Source organism: Entelurus aequoreus, linkage group LG17 (assembly GCF_033978785.1).
Source record: "Entelurus aequoreus isolate RoL-2023_Sb linkage group LG17, RoL_Eaeq_v1.1, whole genome shotgun sequence".
NCBI classification, from domain to species: Eukaryota; Metazoa; Chordata; class Actinopteri; order Syngnathiformes; family Syngnathidae; genus Entelurus; species Entelurus aequoreus.
In genome coordinates, this window is record NC_084747.1 from 8,108,978 (window position 1) to 8,118,977 (window position 10,000).

The following is a 10,000-nucleotide window of genomic DNA, read 5'->3' on the forward strand; positions in this document are numbered from 1 at the left end:
TCTTTTACAAGCCAATTAAGAATGCACAAAAGAGAGAACGACATGTCCTTGTCCGACATAGGGATTGCGAATCATAGGCAAAATTCCCCCTTTAAGAAATTAACTTATAAAACATATTTAGTTTATGCAGTTGCTCTCTCAATGTAAGCCAGATATTTTGCTGTCAACTATAATTCTATGTAGCGACAACACTGCCAGTAAGTTTTTGAACTGGAAAAAAAAACCTGCCGACATAGAAAAAGTTGGATTGACGCTGAAAAAAATAATAATGTAGCCCAGTAATATCTAAATAATAATTACTGCACATTAAATTACTTTCTGAACTCAAATAAAAATAAAAGACAATATCATTTGTATAATTACTAAAGTTAAAAAAACAACTTTAAATTAAGTTGTGAAAGTAGTTGCTTTGGTTTATGTTTTTATCGAATGCAGCATCATTTTTGTCAGGTTCAAACACTGATGACATCTATTAAACAAGACAAGAAGCAAAGAATTAAACAGAGACACAATTCAATTTGGCTCTATTTGAGGAGAAACGCCTGGACACTGTACCCTTGCAGTGTCTCAGCACGCTCTCCCAAAAGATTGCACGCCTCCTTTTATTTGGACCTTCCCTGACCACATGGCAACAGCTGCTTCCAAAGGGACGGGGGGTCGTAAACAGCCACAGTTCAAAAAAAGGGGTTGCAAAAGAGTTCAAAAAGAGTTTCGTTAAAGAGTTCAAATAAGCGTTGCCTGGAGGGGAGTGAGGCCCTGCTTCCTCTCCGCTTTGTAGTTCTTGGGTCACGACAATATCTTTCTGTTGATTACAATACATGAAAGAAACAGAACACCTTCATGTTGCTTTCCATTCTACACAGTGGAGTTTTACAAGCCTTCTGCTTGGTAGGTTCAAAGACATGTTTTTGCTTCTCGCTCGGAACTCATTGAAACACAAACTTTTGTGATAACTTAGATGCAATTATTTTAACAATTTTGGTCTGACAATAATAATAAATGCAGATTAAAAAAAAGTTAATTTTGCAGGCCTGTGGGTTTAAAATGTGACTGTCAGTTTGCTCCGGTTGAAATCTCACAGGCGTTCCTCCCGGCCCGCTCACCAATTTAAGCCACATTCCGGCTGCTGAAACACAGTGCAGGGGCCAGTTGGTGGGGCCACCTGTCTCTCACCAAGTGTCTGTAAATGTTGAAATATTCTACTAGTATGTTATCGAAGCTATATGAAGCAGGACATCATCACATTTAACATCTGCTGGAGTTATTTTAAAGTATTCTTTAAAAAACAGTTACAGTAGGAGGTTGTAGCACATATATTTACAGAGAAAAAAAGAATACAAAGTTTAATGTCTCAAAAGAGGACACCACATGGTCATTGTTTATGTCAGAATAATTGTATCTAAGTTCTCACAAAACGTTGTGTTACATTGAGTTCAGCTCGCCCGGCGAGAAGACAAAAGCTGTCTTTGATCCTACCAAGAAGAAGGCTGGTAAAACTCCACTGTGTAGGATGGGAAGCAACATGAAGGTGTTCTGTTTCTTTGATGTATTGTAATCCACAGAAAGATTTTGTCTTAACCCGAGAACTACAAAGCGGAGAGGAAGCAGGACCAGACTCCCCTCCAGGCGACCTTTTCTTTGAACTGTTTTACGACCTTTTCTTTGAAATGTTTTGTCATCAAAGGCGATGGCTGTTTACGACCCCCCTCCCTTAGAAACAGCTGTTGCCATGTAATCAGGGAAAGTCCAAATAAAAGAGGAGGCGTACAATCTTTCGTCAGAGCGTGGTGAGACTGCACAAGGGTACAGGTGTACGCATTTCTCCTCATTGAGCCGAATTTAATTCTGTCTCTGTTTAATTCCTTGCTTCTTGTCTTGTTTAATAGATGTCATCAGTGTTTAAACCTGACAGTCTACTTAATGTTACGTTTGTGTCACATGACAGATCTTATTTCAGTATCGAAACAAATGTGCATGTACAACACTACTATACAACATTGTCACTACACACACACACAATTTCATGATCATTGACCTGGGCAATTATTTTGACTCGGGGGGGCCGGTATATCTGATTTTTAGGAACACTAATACAAAACCTCACAATAATGTCCGATTGAATGTAAAAAAAATGTTATGACAGAGCGCCTTAAAAACGGAATGGAATCTTTTTTTTTTTTTTACTGAATGAGACACCCAGAATGTACATGAAATAAAGAATGTGGGATTTACAATATCAACTATGAAGGATAAAACAATGAATATTGACAACATATGAACGTCACCCCCCCTCTCCATCCACATATTTTACAATCAAGCAAAACACAACAAAAATGCAACAAACACATCGAAATATGAACGCGAAGAGTTAAAAAATAAAATAAAAACACCTACAATGTGATATATCTGATACATCACTAAGCTTTAGAACTTTGTTGTAAAAATCTCCTTCCGCGTCTGTCCCTGACACCCGCTTTTCAGGCTGGCCTCTTTGGAAACGCTCCCCACCCACACTGCTCGGTGCCTGGTCTGAGCTGCTGTGACTTAGATCAGTGTTTTTCAACCACTGTGCCGCGGCACACTAGTGTGCCGTGAGCTACAGTCTGGTGTGCCGTGGGAGATAATCTAATTTCACCTGTTTGGGTTAAAAATATTTTTTGCAAACAAGTAATTATAGTCTGCAAATGATGTGTTGTTGTTGAGTGTCGGTGCTGTCTAGAGCTTGGCAGAGTAACCGTGTAATACTCTTCCATATCAGTAGGTGGCAGCCGGTAGCTAACTGCTTTGTAGATGTCGGAAACAGCAGGTCAAAAGGTATCTAATGCTTAAACCAAAAATTAAAAAAAAGGTGAGTGCCCAGAAGAAAAGGCATTGAAGCTTAGGGAAGGCTATGCAGAACGAAACTAAAACTGAACTGGCTACAAAGTAAACAAAAACAGAATGCTGGACGACAGCAAAGACTTACTGTGGAGCAAAGACGGCGTCCACAATGTACATCCGAACATGACATGACAATCAACAATGTCCCCACAAAGAAAGATAAAAACAACTGAAATTTTCTTGACTGCTAAAACAAAGTAGATGCGGGAAATATCGCTCAAAGGAAGACATAAAACTGCTACAGGAAAATACCAAAAAAAGAAAAAAAGCCACCAAAATAGGAGCGCAAGACAAGAACTAAAACACTACACACAGGAAAACAGCAAAAAACTCAAAATAAGTCACGGCGTGATGTGACAGTACACCTAATTTGAGACAAGAGCTATGGTTGGTTATGGATTAAAGTCATACCCAACAATTGCGACAACGACTTTTTACTGTCAACTGAGTTTAGTTTTTTAATGATTTATGCTGGTGGTGTGCCTCTGCATTTTTTTCAATGCAAAAACTGTGCCGTGGCTCAAAAAAGGTTGACTTAGATGACCATAGTAACTAATTAGATTACCATAGTAACTAATTAGATTACCGTAGTAACTAATTAAATGACAATAGTAACTAGTATATCATGCAAAAGCACAGATTCCAAGCATTGAAATAGTTTGTATAGTTGAAGACTGTGAAAACATCACTGCACATCATAATGGCAGCTACACTTTCCATCTTAAAGATCTAAAAAAATGTTTTGGGGAATGTCCGGCGGGCCAGATTGAAAAGCTTAACGGGCCTCATGTGGCCCCCCGGGCCTTAATTTGCCCAGGTCTGATGTACACTTTTGCAATCCAAAAGAAAGAGGAGGAAAACGCCATCCATGTTGTTCCGTAACTAATCAAAGTTGTGTAGCTGCAGCTAACTCATGAGAGAATCTGTTATTGTACACACAGCAGATCATCCTTTTTAGGGGACATCTCACATGGCATTAATATGACACGAAGGGGAAACAAGTTGTGAAAACAAACAAAAAGCACAAAGTGAGGATATCTGGGGCCGTACTTATCAAGCTTCTTAGAATTACTAATTTGAAACTGGTGTGGGTGGCTCTATATATACTAGCCCACTGCAGCCACATGCAGAAATCAACATGGAATCGAAAAGTATTAAATCTGTGACAAAAATAATACCCGCTCTGTCTAAACGATACCGTTTGATCAGCTGCTCGTCATCAAACAAATCCAGAACATCGTTCCGCTCCCTGAATGTTCGCGCACGTCTCTCTCGCCTCAGTGTCATCCCCTGCTGGCAACTCCTAACCACTTAAGACACCTCTGAAGGTCTCTTAAATATCGTGGAGAGTAGGAGTGATTCTTAGACTTAAGAACGTTGATAAAAAGCTTTTATTCTGAAGTTTGAGAGTAGGACTAAATTTCGCAAATTCTCAGGACTTAAGTGTAAAATGGCACTCTAAGAAGCTTGATAAGTACGGCCCCTGGCGTGTATGTTTGCCACTAACTCTTTCACCTGCTATACGTACATAAACAAAAGCAATATTGAATGTTTGCCCGCCATCTGGGAGGGGAACACTCTAGGTCACATTTCCACTTTCGTGTTTCATTGCTTTGAGTTTGTATTAGGGTTGTCTCGATACCAATATTTTGGTACCGGTACCAGAATGTATTTTGAAACTTTTCGATACTTTGCTAAATAAAGGGTACCACAAAAAAATTGCATTATTGGCTTTATTTTAACAACACATACGGTACATTAAACATATGTGTCAGGTTCAAACACTGATGACATCTATTAAACAAGACAAGAGGCAAAGAATTAAACAGAGACATAATTCAATTTGGACTCAACATTGAGGAGAGTCGTCTGTACACTGTACCCTTGTACATTATCTCAGCACGCTCTGCCAAAACATTGCACTCCTTTTATTGTGGACCCTCCCCGACCACATGGCCACCGCTGTTTCCAAAGGACAAAGGTCGCAAAGAGTTCACAGAAAAGGTCGTAAACAATTCGCAGAAAAGGTCAGTTCAAAAAGAGTTCGTAAAATAGTTCAAAAAGAGGTCCATAAAATAGTTCAAAAAGACGTTCGTAAACCAGTTCAAGAAGAGGTCGCCTGGAGGGGAGTCTGGCCCTGCTTCCTCTGCGCTTTGAAGTCCTTGGGTTAGAACTATATCTTTCTGTTGATTACCATACATGAAGGAAAACAGAACACCTTCATTTTGCTTCCCCCCCTACACAGTGGAGTTTTACGAGCCTTACTCTTGATAGGTTTCAAAGACAGCTTTTGTCTTCTCACCAGACCCTCAATGTAACACAAAGTTTTTGTGATAATTTAGAAACAATTTTTCTAACAATATGTTTATTATTGCAATGGAAGAACAATTCAGTCCTTAAATAAAATAGTGAACATACAAGACAACTTGTCTTTTAGGAGTAAGTAAACAAACAAAGGCTCCTAATTAGTCTGCAGTAACATATTGTGTCATTTATACACCTATTATTTTGTCAACATTATGAGGGACAAACTGTAAAAATGGCTTATTAATCGACTTGTTCATTTACTGTTAACATCTGCTTATTTTCAGTTTGAACATGTTCTATCTACACTTCTGTTCAAATGTAATAATCACTTATTCTTCTCTTCTTTGATAGTTTACATTAGTTTTGGATGATACCACAAATTTAGGTATGGATCCGATACCAAGTAGTTAGAGGATCATACATCCATCCATCCATTTTCTACCGCTTGTCCCAATCGCGGTCGCGGGGGGTGCTGGAGCCTATCTCAGCTGCATTCGGGCGGAAGGCGGGGTACACCCTAACGGTCATAATTTAAGTTATCGTGTCCAGGAACGTATTTCCTGAGTTTATGAATATAATATGAATTTTTTTTTTTTAAAGAAAAAAGATTTTGTGACGATAAAAAATATCGATATAATCATAGTAGTATCGACTAGATACGCTCTTGTACTTGGTATCATTACAGTAGATGTCAGGTGTAGATCCACCCATGGCATTTGTTTACATTGTGACGCCGGTGAGCTATCATATCCTCCTACGGTGTGTAGTGAAGCATGTTTAGATATTCCTCGCCCTGCTGGGATGTGCGCTGCCGAACGTGCTCCTCTGCTCATAAAACCAGCAATGTCGTTGCGTAACGACGACGCGCCGTCACGCCTGTAAAAAAAACTATGGCGAACCGGTACTTTTCAAACAGAGTATAGTACCGTTTTTGATTCATTAGCACCGCGATACTATACCAGTACCGGTATACCGTACAACCCTACTTTGTATATAAAAAAGATAAATAAACAAAAATTTAACAACTAAATGTTTTTTCTCGAGAGTGTTTTCTCATGTGAGGAGACTAAATGTTCCTTTCACAATAGTTTTGCATCAAACTTATCAAGTTTCTTCACCCACGTGCATTGTGCTGCGTTTGGTCAAATTGCTTATTAGAGAAAATCTTTTACCACAAACTAAACAACTAAATAGTTTTTGTCCAGTGTGTTTCAGTAAGTGTAGAGCCAAACCAGGTCTGGGAAAAAAGCTTTTACCACAAACTGAGTAATTCAATGTTTTTTCCCTTCAGTGTGCGTTCTCTTGTGTTCAGTCCAATGGCTCTTAGTCCTAAACTTTTTACCACAAACTGAACAATTAAACACATTTTCAGTAGTGTGCCTTTTCATATGTTTAGTCAAACTACCCTTTTGAAAAAAGCTTACACCACAAACTAAACAATTGAAAGTTTTTTCTCCTGTGTGTGTTCTCATGTGTTGAGTCAAATTCCACTTTACAGAAAAGCTTTTACCACAAACTGAGCAGTTAAATGGCTTCTCTCCGGTGTGTGTTCTCAAGTGTTCAGTCAAATGGCTCTTCTGAGTAAAGCTTTTACCACAGACTGAACAATGAAACGGTTTCTCTCCTGTGTGCTTTCTCATGTGTAGCATCAAACTTGGTTTGAAATGAAACTTTTTGCGCAAACTGTGCAATTAAATGGTTTTTCTCCTGTGTGCGTTTTCATGTGTTGAGTCAGGCAGCTCCTGTGAGTGAAGGTTTTTGCGCAAACTGAACAACTAAATGGTTTTTCTCCAGTGTGCGTTCTCGTGTGTTCAGTCAAATTGCTCTTCAAAGTAAAGCTTTTGCCACAAACTGAACAGATAAATGGTTTTTCTCCCGTGTGCATTCTCATGTGTTGAGTTAAAAGGCTTTCTTTACTTAAGTTTTTACCACAAACGGAGCAGCTCAAACCTTTTTTACCTCTCTTCTTTTTTGAGTGTTTGTTGTCAGTGTGAGTCCTCATATCACCTTCACAGTCTGTATCGCTGCTCAAAGACACTTCAACCTCATCTTCAGCCTCACTATCTGATAGTGGCGCTAAGAGGTTGTCTCCTTGTGGTTTCTCCTCATCATCTTCAGTCTTCGCCGAGACAACAGTCAGTGGCAACTTGGTGAGATCAGCTTCATCCAGACACTCTCCCTCCTGAGTGATCCAGAGTTCCTCCTCTTCCTTTTTAATGCAGGGTGGTTGTGGAGGCTCCTGCTTCAGAGTGGAACCATCCCCCTCTGGCTGAGGGGGAAGCTCTTCTAGATGACCAATCAGCTGCTGGACCTCTGCGGACACAAACACACTTGTTAGCTCGGACATGATCCATGAGATGTTTCTCCTTGAACTCGCTTCACACTTTCTTGTATGTGAGCTATTGGCTCCCACGGTTAACAGATTAAATAGATAAATTTTACTAGTAAAAAAATCAAAATTGTTTTTATTTTGTTGCTTAGATTAATCAGTGTTTTTCAACCTTTTTTGAGACAAGGCACATTTTTTGCGTTGAAAAAATCCGGAGGCACACCACCAGCAGAAATCATTAAAAAACGAAACTCAGTTGACAGTAAAAAGTCGTTGTCGCAATTGTTGGATATGAATTCAAACCATAACCATAACCGAGCATGCATCACTATAGCTCTTGTCTCAAAGTAGGTGTACTGTCACCACCTGTCACATCACGCCGTGACATATTTGGAGTGTTTCTGTGTTTTCCTGTGTGTAGTGTTTTACTTCTTGTCTTGAGCTCCTATTTTGGTGTTGATTGTCATGTCATGTATGGATGTACTTTGTGGAGGCCATCTGCTCCACACGCTGTAAGTCTTTGCTGTCGTCCAGCATTGTGTTTTTGTTTACTTTGTAGCCTGTTCAGTTTTAGTTTCGTTCTGCATAGCCTTCCCTAAGCTTCAATGCCTTTTCTTAGGGGCACTCACCTTTTGTTTGTTTTTGGTTAAAGCATTAGACACCTTTTTACCTGCACTCTGCTTCCCGCTGTTTCCGACATTTTACTGAGTGTTGTTAAAAGGAAAGGCCATGTAACACAGGGGTGAACATGCCCTTTCCCAACTACTTTGTCACGTGTTGCAGCCATGAAATTCTAAGTTAATTATTATTTGCAAAAAAAAATAAAGTTTATGAGTTTGAACATCAAATATTTTGTCTTTGTAGTGCATTCAATTGAATATGGCTTGAAAAGGATTTGCAAATCATTGTATTCCGTTTATATTTACATCTAACACAATTTCCCAACTCATATGGAAACGGGGTTTGTATATTGATGCATGCTTGGTTATGCTTTAAAGTCCGCTTTTCACCCAGTCCAACGAATGCTGGCCCAGTCACATAATATGTGCGGCTTCAGCACGCACACATGTGTGAATGCAACGCATACTTGGCCAACAGCGATACAGGTTACACTGACGGTGCCCGTATAAATAACTTTAACACTGTTAGAAATATGTGCCACACTGTGAATCCACACCAAACAAGAATGACAAACACATTTCGGGAGAACATCCGCACCGTAACACAACATAAACACAACAAAACAAATACCCAGAATCCCATGCAGTCCTAACTCTTCCGGGCTGCAATATACACCCCCGCTACCACCAAAACCCCCCAACCCCGCCCACCTCAAGTGGGTAGCGGGGGTGTATATTGCAGCCCGGAAGAGTTAGGACTGCATGGGATTCTGGGTATTTGTTTTGTTGTGTTTATGTTGTGTTACGGTGCGGATGTTCTCCCGAAATGTGTTTGTCATTCTTGTTTGGTGTGGATTCACAGTGTGGCGCATATTTGTAACAGTGTTAAAGTTATTTATACGGGCACCGTCAGTGTGACCTGTATCGCTGTTGGCCAAGTATGCATTGCATTTACGTGTGTGTGCGTACAGAAGTCGCACATATTTGTGATCGGGCCGGCACGTTGTTGGAATGGATGAAAAGCAGACGTGACGACAGCTCGTAGAGGACATTAAAGGCAGCGCCTTTAAAGCACGCCCCCAAGACTGTGGTCCGGGTGCACTACGAGGTATAACGACTGATGAACACCTTCGTTCGATAATGAAGGTTGCCTCAGCTCAAAGCCTGAGCCCCGACATTAATGAACTAGCATCCAAGAAAAGATGGCAGGTATCTGGCTTGGGCACATCAGATTAGATCAGTGTGTTGCAAACTGAGCAGTTTAAAGTCCTGAATGGTTGTATTATTGATTGTTATTTTATTTTGTAATTTATTAGCCTGTGGATTAAGTTAATGTTGATATTTACCTCAGAAGGCTGCAAATAGAAAAGAGGCATTACATTTTTATTTAAATTGTATTTCATATGCCATTGATATTTTTGTATTATTATTATTATTTGAAACTCGATTTTGCATGTCACTATAAAGTTAAATAAGCCTTGCTTGTTCAATATTCAATGCAAAACTTGTTTGAGTCCCTATTAAAAGGTTAATTTGTTCAACCTTGGCCCGCGGCTTTGTTCAGTTTTACATTTTGGCCCACTCTGTATTTGAGTTGGACACCCCTGCGCTAGAGAATGAAGAGTGCTTGAAACTCCGCATGACAACATCTCCGGCCGGTGCCACACCCACAAAATGCCGAAGCAACCATTTCCACATCAACACAGTATGAAAAAACTAGTCAACAACAGAAGGAGATAACGTCCGCAGGAACCTACCACATAGCGAAGGACATACACTATTTGAGTTCCTATTATGCAGCTCATTTTTATTTTTCATCATGCACAAAAGTGCACTTTATTTGTTTTAAACTATTGTAGTGGCG

At 39.8% G+C, this 10,000-nt stretch overlaps 2 protein-coding genes across 3 annotated transcripts in view; one reads left to right on the plus strand and one right to left on the minus strand.

Annotated features, from left to right (window-relative positions):
- LOC133632243 (gastrula zinc finger protein XlCGF57.1-like) overlaps positions 1-10,000 on the plus strand; it is a 78,556-nt gene that overhangs the window by 18,782 nt on the left and 49,774 nt on the right. The gene's annotated exons all lie outside the window — the stretch shown is intronic.
- The window catches only part of LOC133632274 (zinc finger protein 37 homolog), a 6,049-nt gene continuing 2,863 nt past the window's right edge, over positions 6,815-10,000 (minus strand). The window contains exon 2 of the mRNA XM_062024620.1: positions 6,815-7,500. Within this exon, the coding sequence (XP_061880604.1) occupies positions 6,836-7,500 (665 nt within the window). The 3' untranslated portion in view covers positions 6,815-6,835. The remainder of the gene's footprint in view (positions 7,501-10,000) is intronic.